The 21,682-nt window shown below is 42.3% G+C and overlaps 1 protein-coding gene across 7 annotated transcripts in view; it reads left to right on the top strand.

Moving 5' to 3' along the window:
- The first annotated feature begins 17,390 nt into the window (after positions 1 to 17,390).
- SRPK2 (SRSF protein kinase 2) overlaps positions 17,391 to 21,682 on the top strand; it is a 222,111-nt gene continuing 217,819 nt past the window's right edge. For 4 of the 7 annotated variants that reach the window (XM_069461370.1, XM_069461366.1, XM_069461371.1 and 1 more), the window contains exons 1-2: positions 17,871 to 18,020; positions 18,111 to 18,165. In XM_069461370.1, coding sequence (XP_069317471.1) covers positions 18,005 to 18,020; positions 18,111 to 18,165 — 71 coding nt within the window. In that variant the 5' untranslated portion in view covers positions 17,871 to 18,004. Of the gene's footprint in view, positions 17,538 to 17,870; positions 18,021 to 18,110; positions 18,166 to 21,682 lie in introns of those variants that run through there. The other 3 variants (XM_069461365.1, XM_069461373.1, XM_069461368.1) reach the window with 1 other exon arrangement.

Genomic DNA, 21,682 nt, shown 5'->3' with positions numbered 1-21,682 from the left:
ATCTTATTACTGGGTTTTGAGTATTCTTTATATATTCTAGATACAAGTCCTTTATCAGATCTGTGATTTGCAAATATTTTCTCACAGTCTGTGATTTGTCTTTTCACTCTCTGAACAGTGGATTCTGAAGAGTAGACAATCTATAGTTGGTGATGTCCAATTTATTCTCTATTTTTCTTTTTTAAACTGTGTTTTTTGTGCTGTATCTGTTATCCTTACATGTTTAATGTAGATATATAATTATAAATGTTTCTAACAAAGCCCAAATGATTCATTATTTTAATTCTTCTCCTTAAAATGGCAACACTGTACATCTTAAACATCTCTCCTTGCCCCAACTAGCTATTGTATTAAAACCCTCAAAATTTTAAAAAAACATGGCCAGGCAAGGTGCTTCATGCCTGTAATCCTAACACTCTGGGAGGCCAAGTCTAGAGGATTGCTTGAGGCTAGGAGGTCAAAACCAGCCTGAGCAAGAGTGAGACCCCCATCTCTATTAAAAATAGAAAAAATTAGCCAGGCATAGTGGTACATGCCTATAGTCACTGCTACTCGGGAGGCTGAGGCAGGAGAATCACTTGAGCCCAGGAGTTTGAGTTTGCAGTGAGCTGTGATAACACCACTACACTCTAGCCGGGGCAACAGAGCGAGACTGTGTAAAATTTAGTGACGTGTTTTATCAACTTCTGGGCTTGCTGTTAGTTTTTCCTTTGAGTTTGCTTTTCTTTTTGCTGTAATACATCATTTTATAATTATGTTGGTGATGATATTACAGTGAGAGAAAATTTTATAACTTGAAAGGGATCATTTAGGGATAAAAAGCAGAAGTGCTACTTTACAAAACAGGCACATTTATGGAGCATATTACTAGTGAGTATGGTATAATGATCCAAAGTTCATATAAGTTTATGAGGAACACAGGGACATTAACTAATAAGAGATCCCAAACTTAAAATCTGTAGACGTGCCTACCTTTTGAGGTAAATAAAGTCATGGAAATTTTCTGTTTTTTGAAGCAGCTTTCAAAATGGCAAATGTTTTATGTAAAATCCTTGATGCCACTGTCAGGAAAAAAAAAAAAATCCTAGCTAGACAAATAAACCATTGTTCTCCACTTGTATGGCACTTTAAGAATTTTACATCGTTTCTTATCTTTAAACTTTACTTCTTGTTGAATTTTTACTATTACTGCTATTGAGAACTTCCTATAATTGACACTATGTGTTAGGCACTGTGCTAGGTGCCTGACAAGTCTCAGCTCTATTTTTACAAACCCACAAAAAGCCCAGGAGGCAAGTGTTGTCATTCTCATGGTGCAGAGGGGTGGGCTAAGTCCTAGAAAGATTAAAGTACTTGTTCACAGTCTCTGCTGGGGAATGACAGAGCCGGGGTGGGGCCTCACCGAGCCCCTCACACAGATCAGGTTTCTGACAATTTGTTAAAGTCAACATGTCTGTTTAAGTGACACTTTCCTCCTAATTTAATTTCTAGTATCATTTTATTGTAAGTATATATATGATGTGAAAGCTACAAACTTATTAAATGAATAATTGATGCAGTACCGACTTAAAAAGGAACACTTTGTTTTACTCAAAAAAAGTAATCAGAGATTTGGCAGGGTTTTTTTGTTTTTTTTTGTAAAAATCTCTTTTGATCAAATAATTTAACATCTTCAAATCTCATATGTAAAGGTAGGGGAAAGAACTAGTCTTTATATTGTCTAATAATGAAACTTGCTTAAATGCTTTATTTCAATCAAAAAGAGATGCTTAGTTATGATGCATTTTAACAAATGAAGCCATTTAAGACATTCTGAAATATCCTCAGCCAAAAAAAAAAGTAGTAGGTAAAAATTCTTATGATTTGCAAAGTGCTTCTGCTCAAATTTATCGATGAAAAGCATTAAACTATTGAAAACTTTCAAGTCAACATATATTCAGCATAAAGTAGAACTTCTTTTAAGTGGACTTTCTCTAAGCTGCAGAATTTCAATGCTTTCTATGGTATGCATCCTTCAAAAGACCTTTTCCATTTCTTAAATTAGTCAGTTAGTAAATATTTACTGAGGTCTCACAGAGTCACTAAATTTTTAAAATACAGAATAAAGAGTAATTTTTGCTTTGATTGTCAAAAAACTGACAACAGAAGTAAGATAAAGAAAGTGAATAAATAGATAATTAGCAGAAGTACATGATGTTATGGACTGAATGTTTGTCTACTGCCTCCCCAAATTCATGTGTAAAAATCCTAACTCCCAATAGGAGGCGGGGCCTTTGGGAATGAATTAAATCATGAGGGTGGAGCCCTCATGAATGGGATTAGTACCCTTATAATAAAAGAGATTTCAGGTCCAGCACAATGGCACATGCCTGTAATCCTAGCACTCTGGGAGGCTGAGGTTGGTGGATCGTTTGAGCTCAAGAGTTCAAGACCAGCCAGAGCAAGAGAGAGACTCCATCTCTACTACAAATAGAAAGAAAATTAGCTGGACAACTGAAAATAGAAAAAATTAGCCGGGCATGGTGGCACATGCCTGTAGTCCCAGCTGCTCGGGAAGCTGAGGCAGGAGGATTGCTAGAGCCCAGGAGTTTGAGGTTGCTGTGAGCTAGGCTGACGCCACGGCACCCCAGCCCCTGGTGACAGAGTGAGACTTTTGTCTCAATAAATAAATAAATAAATAAAAATAAAACATAATGGGTATATTACTTTAAAATAAATTAATAAATAAATATTTTCCAAGTTTTAATGTCTATTAAGTAGCAATATATAACACAAAAGTTCTTTAAGTTTCTCATCCATTTTTAAGAATGTCAAGAGGTCCTCAGACCAAAAAGTTTGAGAACCACTAGCTTAGTTAGACCTGTCAAAATGTAACCAAATCATGGAAAGGGGGAAATGAACACAGGAACAAAAACTGAAGTTCTGCTAGCATGCAGGAAGAGAACAGTTTCTGGGTATCTGGGTAGCCGTCCAACAATATCTGCTACTGGAGGGAGTTGGTTTGGAACCGGTACATGACAAAGGAGGAGAGGAAGTAGATGTAAAGCCGGCTCAAGGCAAATTAGAGCAAATAAGCTTCCCCGCCATGGGGCTATGGGAAGTAAGTTTCTAGAAGGCTGTGGTTAGCAGTGAGAAGTCTGAAACAGGAGATGAGGAAAGTGTCTGGCTATACTAATAGTAGCGTAGGGTATGGACAGGCTGCATATTAGGATACCAGTTAACCAGTGAAACCAATTATAGTAATCCTGTGCCGCAAATGTGAAAATATTTTTACCTTTTTTCCCCTGGATAATACATTTACATTTCAAAAAACCACAATTTTACATAGTTGAACAAAAACAATCCAGGGGAAAAATTATTTAGAAGACATTTTCACTCCAAGATGAGGAAGTGGAGGAGCATGTTCACAGATCATAAGGGTCTGAGACAGAGTCTTAAACAAGAGCCCCTGTGAGCTGTTGAGGTGCAAGAAAAAAACTGTCACATCCTCTGTCCAAGGTGCTGCAGAGAGGGGCTCTGAGTACCACAGAAGTTAAAGTGCAGGATGTTACTCTGTAATTGTCCCGGTCATAATAAGGCTATCTACGTGTACTTTTAGAAGACATTGGTGTATTTTTCAGACTCTATGCTACTGAAAATGTGCATGGAAAGCCTTTTTTGTTTGTTTCATATTTCTCAGCATAACTCATTTTGTGGACAGTTCCAACATCACCATCTCCTCTAAATTGATTTTAATGCTTGCTAGGAACTATTAGCAGATAAGTTTGCTGTCATGGTGTTCAGTTTATTTGTTTTCAAATAGCTTACACACCTCATTTCTAGTGCTGCTATATGTGTATGTATATAAAAATATGACTGAACTCAGTTTTCTCCTTGGAACTTTGGGTTGGGTTACAAGAGCTTTGATTCCATTCAGAAATTTCCGCTGCAGCTGGGGAGTCTGCTGTTATCACAAGAACTCTCATTCTTCATTTTTTTTTTCTTTTGTTCATAGGTTTCACAGTCTCTAGTTCTTTATATACATACAAACGGGGCAGGAATAATGTCTTATGATTCATGAAATAATTTTTCTCAGAGGAGGAACCAATGAGGAAAAGAAGTAAATGTTGAGTCAAAGGATTATGTGTGTCCTGGCTCTCTGCTCTCCTACCTACTGCCAAATGGGGACAGACACCCCACCTATTCCACAAGGTAGTTTAGAGACAATACAAAAAAAAAAAAAAAGGATTTGAAAACTCTTTTAAACCAGAAATTGCAAGATAAATGTAATGTATACTATGATATGACTTTGCTCCTCCTGATTGCTCAAAAAAAATCTGTTGACTGACCTTGCATGGGTGCTTTGGCAAGCATTCTCCCAACAGGAATATGTATATATGGATAGATAGATACACACACACACACACACACATACACACTTGTGGTAGATAGTTATAAAATGACCCCAAGGAATCATGCCTTCCTGAATTCACACCTTTGTGTGGTTGCCTCTTGAAGGGAATCTGGCCCTGGGATTTTCTTAAACCTATAGAATATTGTGGAAGTAACGTCGTGTGAGTTCTGGAGCCTAGGCAGCGTGTGCCTCCACTCTCTTGGGACTTGCCGTTTCAGAGCGCTCAGATAGACCACTTCATGACGGAAGACTGCATGGAGAGCCGGCCAGCCTTCCCGCCAGTCCCACCACGGCCCCTGATGTGCAGACCAGGCTGTCTCTGACTCTCCAGCTCCAGCTGACCCACCAGATGGATGCAGGGCCATGAGTGGGCCAGAAGAACTTCCCAGAGAACCCACAAAATTGTTAGAAATAACAAATCATTGTTGTGCTAAGCTACTAATTTTAGGTTGTTTTGTTATACACCAAAAGACGGCTGAGGCAATACTCAACTTATCATGACCAGACTCTTTAGGTATTAGGGGACTATGAATTTAGCATTAGACAGGAGGGGGGAAAGGAGAGGGAAAGAATGAGATCTGAAGAAATATCTGAGAAGTCAGAAATAGGAAGTACTTGTATCACCTTGAGTGATGCTATCAGTGCATGTTTGCTTCCTTGCTGGTGACAAATAGTGCATGAGAAGAGACATCCATTTGCTACAAGTCCATGACTGCTCACTGCCTGTGATGAGTCACAAAATATGCCTTACACACCAGAGATTCAAAAATAAATTTATTTGTAATTCATAGCTAAGTATATCTGCTTCCTCACCATTTTCTCAATGAAAAAGTCCCCATTTTGTGGATTATTTTAACTACTCTGTTAATAGAAACTCAATAGGTTGCATTACTTGTAAAATCATCTAACAATACAGATACTGTACTGTATAAGAAAGACACATCTAACAATACAGGTTCTGTAGTATAGCAAAATAAATTTATGTAATTGGTAACTGTGTGGTTTCAGAAAGCATAAAAATTATTTTATAAACAAATGTATATGTTACCTTTAATCCCTCCTCCTCCCTGCCTCTTGCTCTAATTTTTCTTGAGGGAATTTAAGAGTTCTACGTGATAGTTAGCCTGTTATATTAGTATCTTCTAGTAAGCTGCTCCTTTTTCTCCATGGTCAGCTCAGGTGGGGAACCCTGAGCTCCCAGCAGCTGCTAGAAACCCATTGGTACTTGACAGGTTGGCTTGTGGAGGCTTCAGGCAAGGGCTGCAGATGTGGGTTGTTTGCCTTGGGGCTTGTAGAGGTGATTCTTAATGCCTCACAGATGTTGGGGAGGCACCTTGAAGTCTGAAGCACTCTAAAATAAATCTCAAAGAGATCCAGTTCTGTTTGGGACCCCACCCTGAAAGATTCTTCAGGGAGGGTTTGAACTATGAGGTCATTGTGCCAGATGCAAGGCAGAGCCCTGCCACTGTGGTTCTGCTGTGTTGTGTTGGCTGTTGTATCAATTCATTTAAGCAGACTGTGAGGAGAGCAGCTGGTCTTGCGGGACGATAGAAGCAACCTGTGGAAACCAAGGCCTGTTCATCTACAGCTGCCCAGCAGTGTGCGTGCTGGGATTACTGAGTATTCCCAAGGTAAGACTGACCTCAGTGTACATTATTGCTTCACACTAGTTCAACTGTACACAAGAACAGGTTTAAACTTCCTTTATTTCTTCTTATGTATTCAACAGCATCCACTATGTGCCAAGCACTGATAGAGGAATTAAGAATACAAAATCTGTCTTCAGGCCGGGCGCGGTGGCTCACGCCTGTAATCCTAGCACTCTGGGAGGCCGAGGTGGGCGGATCGTTTGAGCTCAGGAGTTCGAGACCAGCCTGAGCAAGAGCGAGACCCCACCTCTACTAAAAATAGAAAGAAATTATATGGACAGCTAAAAATATATAGAAAAAATTAGCCGGGCATGGTGGTGCATGCCTGTAGTCCCAGCTACTCAGGAGGCTGAGGCAGGAGGATCCCTTGAGCCCAGGAGTTTGAGGTTGCTGTGAGCTAGGCTGACGCCACGGCACTCACTCTAGCCTGGGCAACAGAGTGAGACTCTGTCTCAAAAAAAAAAAAAAAAAAAAAAAAAAAAAAAAAAAAAAGAAAGAAATTATATAGACAGCTAAAAATATATATAGAAAAAATTAGCCGGGCATGGTGGCACATGCCTGTAGTCCCAGCTACTTGGGAGGCTGAGACAGGAGGATCCCTTGAGCTCAGGAGTTTGAGGTTGCTGTGAGCTAGGCTGACGCCACGGCACTCACTCTAGCCTGGGCAACAGAGTGAGACTCTGTCTCAAAAAAAAAAAAAAAAAAAAAAAAAAATCTGTCTTCAAGCAACAGTATTTCGTTTTCTTTAGCATTGTAATCTAGAAATTTTGGATGGAAATTAAATTATCCTAATGTGGAGTTCGTTGACTTTTTTCCTAAGTTTAAAAAGTTCTGGCCGGTTCAGCTACCATGAATCCCAGGGGTAAAAAAAAAAAAAAAAAACAACCACAACAAAAAGTTCTGGCCAGGCATGGTGGCTGAGGCCTGTAATCCTAGCACTCTAGGAGGCCAAGGCGGGAGGATAGCTTGAGGTCAGCAGTTTGACATCAGCCTGAACAAGAGCAAGACCCCGTCTCTACTAAACATAGAAAAATTAGCTGGACATGGTGGTGTGCGCCTGTAGTCCCAGCTACTCAAGAGGCCAAGATGGGAGGATTGCTTGAGCCCAGGAGTTTGAGGTTGCTGTGAGCTGGGCCATGGCACTCTACTCAGGGCAACAGAGTGAGACTCTGTCTCAAAAAAAAAAAAAAAAAAAAAGTTCTTAGAATTAGGTGTGAAATACTGGGAATGCCTTAAAATCCATGCAATTTATTGGCATAATCACTTTGGAAAATTTTTTGGCAGTAAATGCTAAAAATGAACATAGGCATAACTTATGACTCGGCAATTCCATTTCTAGGTATAGACACATATTCCCCAAAAGACACGTTGAAGGACGTTTACAGCAGCACTGTTCTTATAGCCCACGCTGGAGACAACCCAATCACCCACTGCTGGTAGAATCACGTACCGACAAGAGTCCAGAGGGGACATAGGAATTATTTAGTTTTTATTGAAGTTGGACTAATTACTTCAACAAAAAGTAATATAAGGAATTGACTGAACAGATATTGGAGAACTCAGTAACAGGGACACTGAGATAACAGTAATAATTCAATTATCAGCACCCACCTCTAGGGCTGGGGAACAAAGTGAGGAGTTGGGGTTGTCAGCCCTCAGAAGCTTAGAGGACAGAGCTGGGACCCAGATATCTGACGAGATGGCCCATGCTGAGATGATGGTGACAAGAATGGCAAGCAAACAGGAAGGAAGGAGGCTGTCCCTTCTCCCTTTTCCAGGCTTGCTCCGGTGCCTCCGACTGGCAGAACTAATGGGAAGCCCATTGGCAAAGGAGAAACGTGGTCACATTTCCCCCATTACAAATGTGGTTGTAACGCCTCCATCACAAAGCTGAGAACAGAAGGGTGTTTCCAGGACTAAAAGACAGTTTAATAAACAACATCAATTGACTTTTTAAAAATGTGGCACATTCATACGATGGGATGCAATTAAACAATGAAAATATTTGCTATATGCAACACATGGATGAGACTCACAATGTTGAGCAAAGGAAGCCAGATACAAAAGAGTAACTAGTGTATAATTCCATTTCCATAAAATTAAAAAGCAGGCAGCATGATTCTGTCGTGTCAGAAGTTAAAATAGAGGTTATCTTGGTAGAGGTAGTGACGAAGAAGAAAGGAGGAGGACTTCTGGGGAATACTGGTAATATTCTATTTTCTTAAACACAGATATCTTCACTTCATTGTACACTTATGATTTATGTATGTTTCTGTGTATATTATGTAACAATAAAAAAGTGGACTGTGGCCAGGCGCAGTGGCTCACTCCTGTAATCCCAGCACTCTGGGAGGCCAAGGTGGGAGGATTGCTTGAGGTCAGGAGTTCGAGACCAGCCTGAGCAAGAGGGAGACCCCGTCTCTATTAAAAATAGCAAAAATTAGCTGAGCAGCTAAAAATAGAAACAAAAATTGGCCAGGCATGGTGGCAGTGCCTGTAGTCCCAGCTACTCAGGAGGCTGAGGCAGGAGGCTCACTTGAGCCCAGGAGTTTGAGGTTGCTGTGAGCTAGGCTGGCTCTGTGGTACTCTAGCCTGGGCAACAGAGGGAAACTCTATCTCAAAAAAAAAAAAAAAAAAAAGTTTGGGCTGGACACTGTGGGTTATGCTGGTAATCCTAGCATATCGGGAGTCTGAGGTGGGGGAGGATTGCTTGAGGCCAGGAGTTTGAGACCAGCCTGGGCAACAAAGCAGCACCCCATCTCAACAAAAAATAAAAAACAAAAGTTTGAAAAATAAATAACAAGCACCATAATAATGAAGACTATAAAGCTGTTTTTTTTTTTTTTTTTTTTGAGACAGAGTCTCACTCTGTTGCCCAGGCTAGAGTGAGTGCCGTGGCGTCAACCTAGCTCACAGCAACCTCAAACTCCTGAGCTCAAGCGATCCCCTGTCTCAGCCTCCCGAGTAGCTGGGACTACAGGCATGTGCCACCATGCCCGGCTAATTTTTTCTATATATATTTTTAGCTGTCCATATAATTTCTTTCTATTTTTAGTAGAGGTGGGGTCTCGCTCTTGCTCAGGCTGGTCTCGAACTCCTGAGCTCAAAGGATCCGCCCACCTTGGCCTCCCAGAGTGCTAGGATTACAGGCGTGAGCCACCGCGCCCGGCCTAAAGCTGTTTTTTAATGCTAAAGTATATTTATCTCCACATACAATGCCTATGCTTTCCTAAAAGTTATAATATACATTTTTGAAGAACTGATTATGACTTATAAAGAACTGATTGTGATTATGAAATAGAAGAACTGATAATGAAAAAAATTTCCACGAGATTATGAAGAATGCACGTTTAACTGTGAATAAAATAATATTCAGTTTATTTTTATATTAGGTTTTATGTTGGACTTTTTTTCATGAGTTACATTAGTTACAATAAAATGGAAAACCAAATTCTTATACTCACAGAGCTCAAGTATTTGAGAAATAAGTATTCTATCATGGCTATAACCATGTCCAGATGCCTGGGAGAAATGGATCCTGGGGTAGGAAAACAACATAGATTATGGCCAGACCATCTAATTTAATTAGCTATGTGCTCGCATATTAGTCAACAGTCTAAATCCATCCTAATACAGCCCTGGGAAAATCTTCAGGCATCACTTTTGAGCCGGCTTATGTAAGAGTCTTATACAGCATTTTATTTATAACACACTTGTTAACTATTGATGATTTTCTCTAGATAACATAGTCTACATTCCCTTTTCTCTCATCTGAACACTGAACTGAAAATTCCCTCCCATTTTTACTGTTTAAACAAATAGCAGAATAAGAAGTCTCTAAGGATCCTCACTTGAAATCATAAGCATTTGAAGGAAAGAAGGAATGACCCCTTGTGGTGATTTTAAAGTATGGTCAACATTGTTTGCTAATCTTCCCTTCAAGAAGTGGAGCTTAATTCTCTCCTCTCAGCATGAGCTGTTACCTGTTTCTGATGAGTAGAATGTGGCAGAAATCATGGATTGTGACTTCTGAGGGTAGGTCATAAAAGGCATTGCAGTTTCCTCCTTGTTATCTCTTGGATCATTCACTCTGGGGGGAAGACAGACACTCAGGCAGCCCTATGAAGAGGTCCAGGAAGTGAGGAAGTAAGGCCTCGGTAACAGCCAACAAGGACCTGAGGCCTCTTGCTAACAGCCATGCAAGTGAACCATCTTGGTAACAGATATTCCAGCCTCAGTCAAGCCTGATGACTGCAGCCCCAAGTGACAGCTTGACTCTCCATCTGAGGAGCTCCCAGACTCCTGGACTACAGACACTGTGAGATAAATACTTATTTTTTTAAGCTGCTAAATTTGGGAGAGCTTTGTTATACAGAAATAGATAACTAATACATTCTTTAATATGCATGTATACAAGACTAGCTAATATTTATTGAATGCTTAGATTCTTAAGTGTTTTATGTAGACTAACTCATTAAATCTTTTTTTTTTTTTTTTTTTTTGTTGAGACAGAGTCTCACTTGTTGCCCAGGCTAGAGTGAGTACCGTGGCGTCAGCTTAGCTCACAGCAACCTCAGACTCCTCGGCTTAAGCGATCCTACTGCCTCAGCCTCCCGAGTAGCAGGGACTACAGGCATGCGCCACTAAGCCCGGCTAATTTTTTCTATATAGATCTTTAGTTGTCCATATAATATCTTTCTATTTTTAGTAGAGACGGAGTCTCGCTCTTGCTCAGGCTGGTCTCGAACTCCTGATCTCGAGCGATCCACCCGCCTCGGCCTCCCAGAGTGCTAGGATTACAGGCGTGAGCCACCGCGCCCGGCCTCTAACTCATTAAATCTTCACGTCAAATCACCATCTGCATTTTGTACAAAAGGCGACTGAGGCACAAAGCTTACCTGAGCAGCTAATGGCAGAACTAGCATTTGAACTCTGGCTGTCTGGCTCTGCTACTCTCTACACTAACTGTGTTCGGCTGTTGTTATGACGGTGCTAGTGCCATTGAAAAATACACTGTAATGAAATAACAAAAGATACGTTTAAACTTAATAATAGAAAGTATAGATTACCTATAAAGAAACTTTCCTAAAAATTTAAAAGCCTTGGAGGGTCTTTAAAAGGAGTTTAGGTTGTTCTCATCCATTGAAGGCCCCAAGATGGATTATATGACCTCTAAGGTCTTTTTGCAGTTCTATGACATATTAAATATACCTTCTGAGATACAACATGATTTAGTGGCTCCAATTGGAAATATTAGAGTGCAATTGGTTTTATGACATTCTTTTCATTGTCTTTTTAAAAAAATTTTTTTAATATGAATGGGGGGGAGTGAGGTTCAATTTCCTTTCTATTTTCTTGGGTAGAGTGCAGCGGCATCATCATAGCTCACTGCAACCTCAAACTCCTGGGATCAAAGAATCCTCCTGTCTCAGCCTCTCGAGTAGCTGGAACTACTAATTTTTCTATTTTTAGTAAAGATGGGGTCTCACTTTTGCTCAGGCAGATCTCAAACTCCTGAGCTCAAGTGATCCTCCTGCCTCAGCCTCCCAGAGTGCTGGGATTACAGGTGAGAGCCACTGCTCCTGGCCTTTTTTCATTTTCTATTACATTTGGTAAAAATTAATATTATGTGGATGTCTTGAGTTCCATTGTAACAGATTGGGGGAAAAATGTATGTGAACTGCCCTTTTCACTTCTTATGGACTGCTACAGAGACCAAAATATATTCAGTTCTGTAACTAATACTTTCCTTTATTAATTATAATATTCACATAACTAATTTGATTTATGCAGTAATAAATGATGATAGAATAAAAAAGTTAAAGGCATACTTTATTACTCTGTTTCTTCTTTTTTAAATATTTTCTTTAAAATGTCATTGTAAATTGTGATGCATTTCCAAAGAAATGTTTAATTTCCAAATCAGCAAAGACTAGGTTTACAATTTAACATTAAAAAAAAATTTTTTTTTAAGAGATGAGTTCTCATTATGTTGCCCAGGCTGGACTTGAACTCCTTGGCTCAAGCCAGGACTACAGGCATGCACTACCACACCTGACTTATCATTCTTTTTTAAAGCATCTAATATAGTACATGTAAAGTTGTTAATTGATAATTAATTTGGTATATTCTAATTTAATAAATTCAAAGCAATTCATAAATATTCTAGGTGGCAAATATAGTTTTCTCCTAATTTATAGAAGTCAAAAGAACGGGCAAGAGAACTCTAAATTATTTGATTCAAAGTTACCTTCTGTTACTTTCTCAGTGAGGCCTTCTTAGACCACCTTCCTAACAGGTTGCCGATTTTTTTGCCTTTTTTTCATAAAGGTTATCACTATCTAGTAAACATAGTATATATTTCACCTATTTATTTATTTTCTGTCTTCTAACAATAGAATGTAAGCTCCATGAGGGCAGGAAGAATTTTGTGTACTTTGTTCACTGCTACAGACTCAGTGCCTAGAATAATGCCGCTACATAATAGATGTTTGCTAAACATTTGTTGAAAATTGAATGCAAAAGATCCAGCAGACAGATTGGCTATGTATCTCCCACCTAATGTTAACCATTACTATTATTGAAGATTTACTTATTTGATTATCATACTGACCTATGATAGGGACTGGTTTTAATATATATTATTATTTTCCAGACGTTGTAATTAAGTAACTTGCCCAGGATAATGCAGGAATTAAATAGCAGAATGGGTTTCAACATTAGGCTTAATGAAAGAAGCCAGTCACAAAAGGCCACATATTGTATGACTCCATTTATATGAACTGTCCAGAACAGGCAAGTCTCTGTAGAGACAGGAAGTACATTCGTGGTTGCCTAGGGCTGGGACAGGGGAAAGTTGGGGGAAATGGGAAATGACTGCTAATGCCTATGGAGCTCCTTTTAGCGGGGACAAAAAAAAATTTTTTTTTTTTGAGACAGGATCTCTCTCTGTTGCGTGAGCTAGATAGAGTGTAGAGTGCAGTGGCATCATCATAGCTCACTGCAGCACGGAACTCCTAGGCTCAAGTGATCCTCCTTAGCCTTAGCCCCCCAAGTAGCTGGAACCATGCCCAGCTAATTTTTCTCTTTTTTGTAGAAACAGGATCTCACTATGTTGCCCAGACTAGTCTTGAACATCTGGCCTCAAGTGATCCTCCTGCCTCAGCCTCCCACAGTGCTAGGATTACAGGCATGAGCCACTGCACTCGGCCCCAAGAATGTTTTAATATTAGATTGTGGTAGTGGTTGCACAATCCTGTGAACATACTAAAAACCATTGAATAGTATACTTTTTAAAATGTCTTTTTTGAGACAGAGTCTCACTCTGTTGCCCAGGCTAGAGTGCCATGGCATCAGCCTAGCTCACAGCAACCTGAAACTCCTGGGCTCAAGCAATCCTTCTGCCCCAGCTTCCCAAGTAGCTGGGACTACAGTCATGTGCCACCATGCCTGGCTAATTTTTTCTATATATTTTAGTTGTCCAGCTAGTTTCTGTAAGGTTGGTGGCCCTCCCTAATGGAAAAAGAAGAAGCCCCTCCTATTTCTCAATACCCGCCCTAAAGCTGAAACAAAGAAATTCCTGACTCTTCCCGCCAAAACCTTCCCTCCAGAGAAACTCCCATCCCCCAGCCCTAAAAAACGTATATAAACCCACACAGACTTCTGGGTGGGGCGGCTTCTCTGGTTCCACTCGTGGGACCATGAGGCTCGCCCAGGCCCCTCTCTTGGGACTCGTTACCCCCACCTGGGAGCACCCCAATAAAGCCTCTTTACTTATCCCTTTCAGCTCTGCTCGTCTTTCTTTCTCTGGTGCCGGCCACTCCAAAAAACCTTACAGTTTCTATTTTTAGTAGAGACGGGGGTCTTGCTCTTGCTCAGGCTGGTTTCCAACTCCTGGGCTCAAATGATCCAACCGCCTCGGCCTCCCAGAGTGCTACGATCACAGGCGTGAGCCACCGTGCCCGGCCTGAATAGTGTACTTTAAATGGGTGAATTGTATGGTATGTGAGTTATATTTCAATAATAAAAGAAACCAGCTTTAAACTCAGATGTTTTTGGCTTGAAATCTTCTGATCACCTCCTAGAAGAAGCCAAGACTGGAGAAATGGCTGGTTCTAAGACTGGGTTAGGGAATGTACAAAGTTTCCTGGAACATCTTTTTGTGCAAGAAAGTAAAAAACTGATTGGGATATGTTAAAAAATGCTGCAAGGTGAAAGGGTCTCCTTGCCCAAATATAGGACAATTTAAGGATAAAAAATCGACTGTAATTATTGTCAATATTGATACTAAAAACAAAAAAGGAGCCAAAGCCAAAGCCAAACAAGTGAGTGGAGGGAGAAATGAAAGCTCTTCCCAGGATAGCGGAGGTGACTCATGCCTATAATCCCAGCACCTTGGGAGGCTGAAGAGGGAGGAGTGCTTAAGGCCAGGAGTTTGAGAACAGCCTGGGCAATGTAGGAAGACCCTGTCTCTACACACACACACACACACACACACACACAAATAAAAAATTAGCCAGATGTAGTGGCGCATACCTGTAGTGCCAGCTACTCAGGAGGCTCAGGTAAGAGGAGCATGTCTTAAAAAAACAAACAAACTCTTCTTTGCATAAGAATGTCACATAGCATAGATGGAATGATAGGTTTATAAGATCATTGTTCTACCACCACTGTAGTAATAGTTGATACAGGCAAGCATTATCAATGCATGGTAACCCACTGAAAGCTTGTTAGGGAAAAGATACACAGTTTCAAAGTATTACTGCACAGATAAATTAAAAAAAAATTTAGGTGAAATTCACATAACATAAAATGAACCATTTTAAAGTAAACAATTCAGTGGCATTTAGTATGTTACCAGTGTTGTGCCATTGCCACCTCTATCTAGCACCAAAACAGTTTTATCACACCAAAATAAACCCCAGTATCCATTAAGCACTTGCTCCCTCACTCCCCCTCCACGTAACCGCCGGCAACCACCTATCTTCTTTCTGTGGATTTGCCTATTCTGGATATTTCATATAAATGGAATCATATATTGGACTTTTTGTGTTTGGCTTTCATTTAGCCTAATGTGTTTGAGGTTCATCCATGTTGTAGTATATGTCAGTACTTCTTTCCTTTGTGAGGCTGAAATAAAAATTGTGGCATGTGTATCCATTCATCCATGGATTAACATTTAGGTTGTTTCTACCTTTTGGCTATTGTGATAGTGGTGCTGTGAACATTCATGTATGAAGATTTGTTCAAGTACTTGTTTTCAATTCTTATGTAGATATACTTAGGAGTGGAATTGCTGGTAATTCTATGATTAGCTTTCTGAGAAGCCAACAAACTGTTTTCCATAATAACTGTACCATTTTACGTTCTCACCAGCAATGTAGAAGTGTTATAGGGTTTCCAATATACCAGGGTTCCAACATCCTCATCAACACTTTTATTTTCTATTTTTAGTAGAGACAGGGTCTCGCTCTTGCTCAGGCTGGTCTCGAACTCTTGACCTCAAGTGATCCTCCTACCTCGGCGGCATCCCAGAGTGCTAGGATTACAGGCATGAGCCCCCATGGCTGGTCCTAACACTTATTTATTTATTTATTTTTTGAGACAGAGTCTCACTCTGTCGCCCTGGCTAGAGTGCAGTGGTGGTGTTGTAGCTCACTGCAACTTCAAACTCCTGGGCTCAAGCAGTCCTCCTGCCTCAGCCTCCCAAGTAGCTGGGACTACAGGCATGTGCCACCAGGCCCAGCTAATTTTTCTATTTGTAGTAGAGACGGTGGTCTCACTCTTGCTGAGGCTGGTCTCGATCTCCTGTGCTTAATCGATCCACCAGCTTCAGCCTCCCAGAGTGCTAGGATAACAGGTGTGAGCCACCTCGCCTGGGCCCTAACACTTATTTTCTATTAAAAAAAATTATAGTTATCCTAGTAGGTGTGAAGTGGTATCTCATTGTGGTTTTGTTTTGTATTTCCATAGTGACGAATGATGTTGAGCATCTTGTCATGTGCTTGCTGGCCATTTGTGTCTTTGGAGACATGTCCATTCAATTCCATTGGCTGTTTTTTACATGGACTTTTTAAATACAGAGGGGAAAAGGTACCTTTACTAGGGAGAGATAATTCAATGTGACATCACCAATAAACAAACTGACATCACATCTTGGTGCACTAAAAAGGACACAAATATCATCTATACAGTATACCTGACAAAATTATTTAACTTGAATTTAAGCATAGGGAAATAGACAAATCCAAACTGAGCAACATTCTGCAAAACAGAACTGGATTCTTCAAAAAAAAAAAAAAATCAATATTATGAAAGAACAAAACCAAACCAAACCAGGGATCATTGTAGACTAAAGGAGCTTAAAAAGACATGACAACTAAATGCAATGGATGATCCTTGATTGTACCCTCAACTGGAAAAAAAGTATCTTCTAAAAGAGATATTACTAGGATATTTTGAAAATTGGAATATGGCCTATATGTTACAGACAATTGTATTAATATTAAATTTTCTTGCAGTGATAATGAAATTCTGATTATGTAGGAGAGTATCTTTGTTCTTGGTAGATACTCATTGAAATATTTAGGGGTAAAGAACGTTTTTGTAAAAAACTCAGATGATTCAGCAAAATAAAGCATACACACAAAACATATGAGGCAAAATGTTACAAACTGGTGAATAAGGGCTAATATGGCTGTTCCTTACATTTTTCTTGTAAATTTTCTGTAGGTTTGATATTTTTGAAAATAAACAGTTGAGAAAGTAAAAAGCTCTTCAAATTCCAAACAGCATTTCCTGTTCTGTCAGGTTTTTTACATCTCCAGAGTAAAATTAGCCACTTCTGTCAGTTAAAGATACAGTTGAATAACCAAGCAGGGAATTAATGGTCAGACGTATATCTTGCAAAGCTATTGTAGTTATTTAGATAAATAAGGGAATACTGCAGTTATCTTTTTTGTGCTACTATCAACTTGATTCACATCTTTATTAGGCAAGATGGCAAGAGTTTGGAGCCAGCCAGGCCTGCATTTGGATCTTGGCCGGTTAAACTGTTAAACCTCTTTAGATTTGGTTTCCTTATTGTAAGATGCAGAAAATAACTACTTGGTGTGATTATCGTATTAAATTGTTACACAAATGTTATTTACTGAACTGGGCTTTAATTCATGTGCAAAAGCTTCATCCTACTTTCAATGCTATGTGCCTCTTTTCTTTCATTAAACTTATGCAATGCTGTGGGGTAGGTGAAGGTGAGGAATAAAATGACTTCTCCAAGGTCACACATCTAATCAAGGACCCAGGTTTCCCTCCCAGCTTTTGGTCCTGTGCCCTTTCCACGCCCGCCAGAGAGGAGGAAGCGGCGCTCATGGGGATGCAAGGATGTAGAGGCGCAAAGGGAGAGAAGAGGCCGCGGGAAGAGAGGTGGTGTGAGACCCGCGGAGGCGCCGGCCAAGAAAGGGCACATGGAGAGGCGGGCGGCGCGACCGGCCGGGGTGCGGACGGGAGAGGCCGTGGCTGGCGAGGGAGGGTCCGGCGGGCCCGGTGCCGGGGAGAGGCGGGCGGCCTGAGCCAGCCGCAGGGGCGCAGGCGGTGGAGGCCCGGGCCGGCCGCAGGCTGGGGCAGGGGAGGCCGTGGGCGAGAGTGGCCGTGGGCGGCGGTCACCTCTGCACAGGTGGGTCGAGTGGGCGGGTGCGGGGCGCGCCGCACGGGCGCGTCACGGGGGTCCCGACCCCCGCGGGCCCGTGGGTGGGGGCGGGGCGGGGGCGGGGCCGGCCGGGGGCGGGTCTTTCTGGGCCCCCGCGGAGCGGCGGCGGCGGCGGCGGCGCAGGCGCGGTTCCCGCCTCCTCCCGGCTGGCGGAGCGAGTGCAGGCTGCACCCCGGCTCTGCTCGGCTCCCGCGTCGCCGCCGCCTCCGTCGCCGCCGCTGCGAAGCCCCCTTTCCCCGCTTCCGCCGCGTCGGAATGAGCTCCCGGAAAGGTGAGTGGCCCGCGGCGTCCCCCTCTCTCCTCCACGCGGCCCCGCAGGCCGCCCGGCCCGACCGTTAATGTGTGTCTTGTCTTTCCCCAGTGCTGGCCATTCAGGCCCGAAAGCGGAGGCCGAAAAGAGAGAAACATCCGAAAAAGTGAGTCCACGCTGCGCTTGTCCCCGGGCCCCCGCCCCGTCCCGTCGGGGCCAGCCCGCGACCGCGCAGGGGAAAGTTGCCTGGAGCCCCGGGCCGGCGGGCGGGTTGGTCCCCCGGGACGCCGGCGCTCGGCTCCTGCGCGCCCCGCGGGTGGCCCGGGGGGAGGGGCGGCCGGGCGGGGGAGGGGCGCGCGGGCCCTCGCCTGACCAGCTGAGCATCCCCCGAGCCCCGACCCGGTGCCGCAGGGCCCCTGTCCGCCGTGGCCGTCGGGTGCGGGCAGGAGGCCAGCGAGGAGACGCCGGGCGTGCGCACCCCTCCCCTGCGCGTCGAGCTGGCCTGGGGGTCGCGGGCCCTTCCGGCAGGGGCCCAGGCTACCGTTGCCGGCCGGCGCTCCCAGTGCGGGCGTGAGGCTGCTGCGCGGCTCCCACCTGGGCAGCGGGGCGAAAGAGGAAGAGGAGCCGAGTGTGTGCGAGAGAGTATGATCGCCTCCTCTTCCTCCCCGGCCCCCGCCTCTTGTCCTTTCAGCTGAAAACCGGAGCTGGTTGTCAAGTGGTTGGCCTCGGGCGTGTTCCTGGCGCGAGTTCAGCTGTGCGTTTCGGCGCTCGGGGTTTTATTCGAAACTTTCTGCTCGGGTCGAGCGTGACTTTGGTGCGCGGCGGCTGCGCACGGGTCGCCGGCTGCGCGGGGCGGTGGGCGTGTGCGCGGGCGGGCCTGCCCGCATTGTGCCGGGGAGTGGATCCGTAGACCGGTGGTAATTAAAACGTGCCAGCGCCAGCCACCTCCAGCCCGGCCGTTCAGCCGAGTTGGGCGGCCGCTGCCCCAGAAGCCTTTCCTGGAGAGCTGCTCGGAGACCGCATAGCGCCGCCGTGCCTTCTTTTCCTCCTCTCTCGTAGTTTTTTTGACTTACCACCCTTCAGCATCGTTACCTTTTTCTCTAGATTGGTTGCTTCGTTCTTCCTTTTGAGCAAGAATACTCTGCGTGGTATCTTTGGTACTATGGGGAGTGAGAGTCCAGGATCATTAATAAAATCATGAAGCATTTCTGTTCGTTTCCTTTAGGGGGTACCCTGCAGCACTCCTAGACTTTTTCCCTTCCTACAGTCCTTGTCTCTGCCTAGAGAATTGCGTATCCTTTGGTGGCATCTAGGAAAACTGACCAAGTCATTAATACGATGGTATATCATAACAGGATTTTGTTCATTTAAAATGGAAAATAACTTGAAAGTATTTTTAGAGTTTCACAAAATGTGGGTATTGACTTAAAAATACTTAAAAAACCAAATAGAGGGAGGGAAAAGGACTTATTAAGGATTTGAACTGACTGGTGGATAAAAATTGGATATTGGATTCTTAAGATACTGAAAAGGAATGGATTTTTTAGATGGTAGTTTTAGAATGGTATGGTAGTTTTAGATGCTTTTAAAAAAATTAATGTTAGCTTTTAAGTCAATCAGAACCTTAAATTTGAGATTTCCTTTGTTGAACCATGGAAGTTTAGCCCCTAAGTAAGGAGAACTGTAATTATAATTCTGAGAGTACTGGATTTTCATCACAGCTTTCAATTCAAAGCTATTTCTGCATAGCACATATGTTCAGAAACACAAAAAGAGTTGAAAAAGCATGACCCCAGTCTTGGGGATGGCTATATGTGCATATATATAAAAGTATATATATGTGTGTCTATTATATATGCATACATGCAGAAAAACAGTTTTAAGTAAGTGTGTGTTTTATATTTTTGTATTTCAGGGTATGACTTTTCTAATGGCCAGTAGCCTTTCTGGGTGTACTGCAGTTGGGATTTATGTGATATAAAGAATTAGTGAATAGCACAATATTCAATTTTTACTCTTTCAGATTAATTTGCCAGTTTCTTCCACTGTATGTTGTGTATCTGTGATACGATTTGAAGGAATAAAACACCAGCCAATGAGGAAATGAACAGGCTGGTCTGCAAGGTAATTAGCAAGAAAAGAGCAGTCCAGTTACCTGTATGATTGAGGCAGTGCCATTTTCCCCTTAATTCTTTGAATCAAGACATTATTATTTAAAATACATTCTTGATGTAATTTATTCATGTATTCAACAAGTTTTTGCATGCCTTTCTTAGGAGGTGGTGGTAGAGCTTTGAACAAGACAAGCAAAGCTCCTGATGAAGCTTGCATTCTGTGGAGGTTTCTGGAGAACCACAAAGAGGATGACACAGAAGATAATTTCAGATAGTGTTAAAAGATTGGAAGAAAATTAAGATGGAGCATCTGAAGTGATAATAATGATAGATGGCATTTGAGTACTGTGCCCTTCACTCTGCTGATTGCTTTACGTGCATTTATACTTTGGGACAACGCTATGAGGTAGACACTGTTGTTATTCCTCATTTACTGACGAGGAAACAGACCAGGTGTGAGTGAATAACATGCCCAGATACTCAGTGGAATCTAGGCAGCCTTCAACCAGAGTCCACACTCAGCTCTCTGAGGAGGTGACATTTGAGCAGGAGCTAGACTGAGTAGGAGGAGATGGGAGTGTGGCAGAGTCCCTGGGGAGGAATGGGCTGGGACTGTTTGAGGAGCCCAAAGGTCAGGCTGATTGGAGTGGTACAGAGAGGTGGGTGAAGGCAGAAGTCTGAGTGTGTAGGTTCTTGTCGTGTTTTGGAAAGAGCACTGGCTGGTATGTGCAGAATAGATTCTGGGGAGGGGGCCTAGGAGTGGAAGTGGGGCGCTGGCCTTTGGTAGCAGGTAGGGAACAGTGTGCAAGAAGTAGCACTAGAGGGAAGTGGTGGAAGAGACTGGGGCACTGGCAGTTTCGAGGTATCCTCATTTTACAGACAGCTATGACAGAGGATAAGTCCATACAGCTTAGTTTGGGCCAGAATTCAGGATTTATGGTGCCCAGTGCTTTGCTTTTTGATTAATTTTTCAGAGGAGGAAAAGGAGTAATAGGTCTAATTTTAAACTATATTAATATGATCACTGGCAAACTTGAATTATGTGACTGGGCTTGGCTTGATGTAATATGATTTACTTTTGTCATTATCTACTTGTACATGCAAGCTGGCTCTTTATTAATTTCAGTTCAGTTCAATTCTATGAGCTTTTATGAATTGAGCCAGTTCTTGGAGGCTACTTTTTTTAGTACGTCGGAATTTGTAGTTGTCAGGAATAAGGTTAGACTTCTTTACTTAGTTGGGTCAAAATTTTAATCTTGTTAGATTGTTCCAATGAGTTTAGTTTGCTAATTATTAACTGTGCTGCTTTGCAAGTTACAAGGCAGAAGGGGAGGATTGTAGTGTTAATCATGAATCTTATGAATTAGTTACATCATATAGCTTGAAAAAGATTTTTGCCTTAGGGGCATGTTCATATATGGGTAAAATTTTTTGAAGTTCTCTTTCATTTGTCGATTTTTTTAAATACCTTTTTTGTGGGCACATAATTCACCTGCCATAAAATTTACCTTTTAAAGTATACAGTCCATTGATTTTTAGTCCATTCACAAACTTGGACAGCCATCATTA

This window comes from Eulemur rufifrons, chromosome 29 (genome assembly GCF_041146395.1).
Source record: "Eulemur rufifrons isolate Redbay chromosome 29, OSU_ERuf_1, whole genome shotgun sequence".
In the NCBI taxonomy this organism is placed as follows: Eukaryota; Metazoa; Chordata; class Mammalia; order Primates; family Lemuridae; genus Eulemur; species Eulemur rufifrons.
This window is presented reverse-complemented; position numbering and strand designations above follow the sequence as displayed.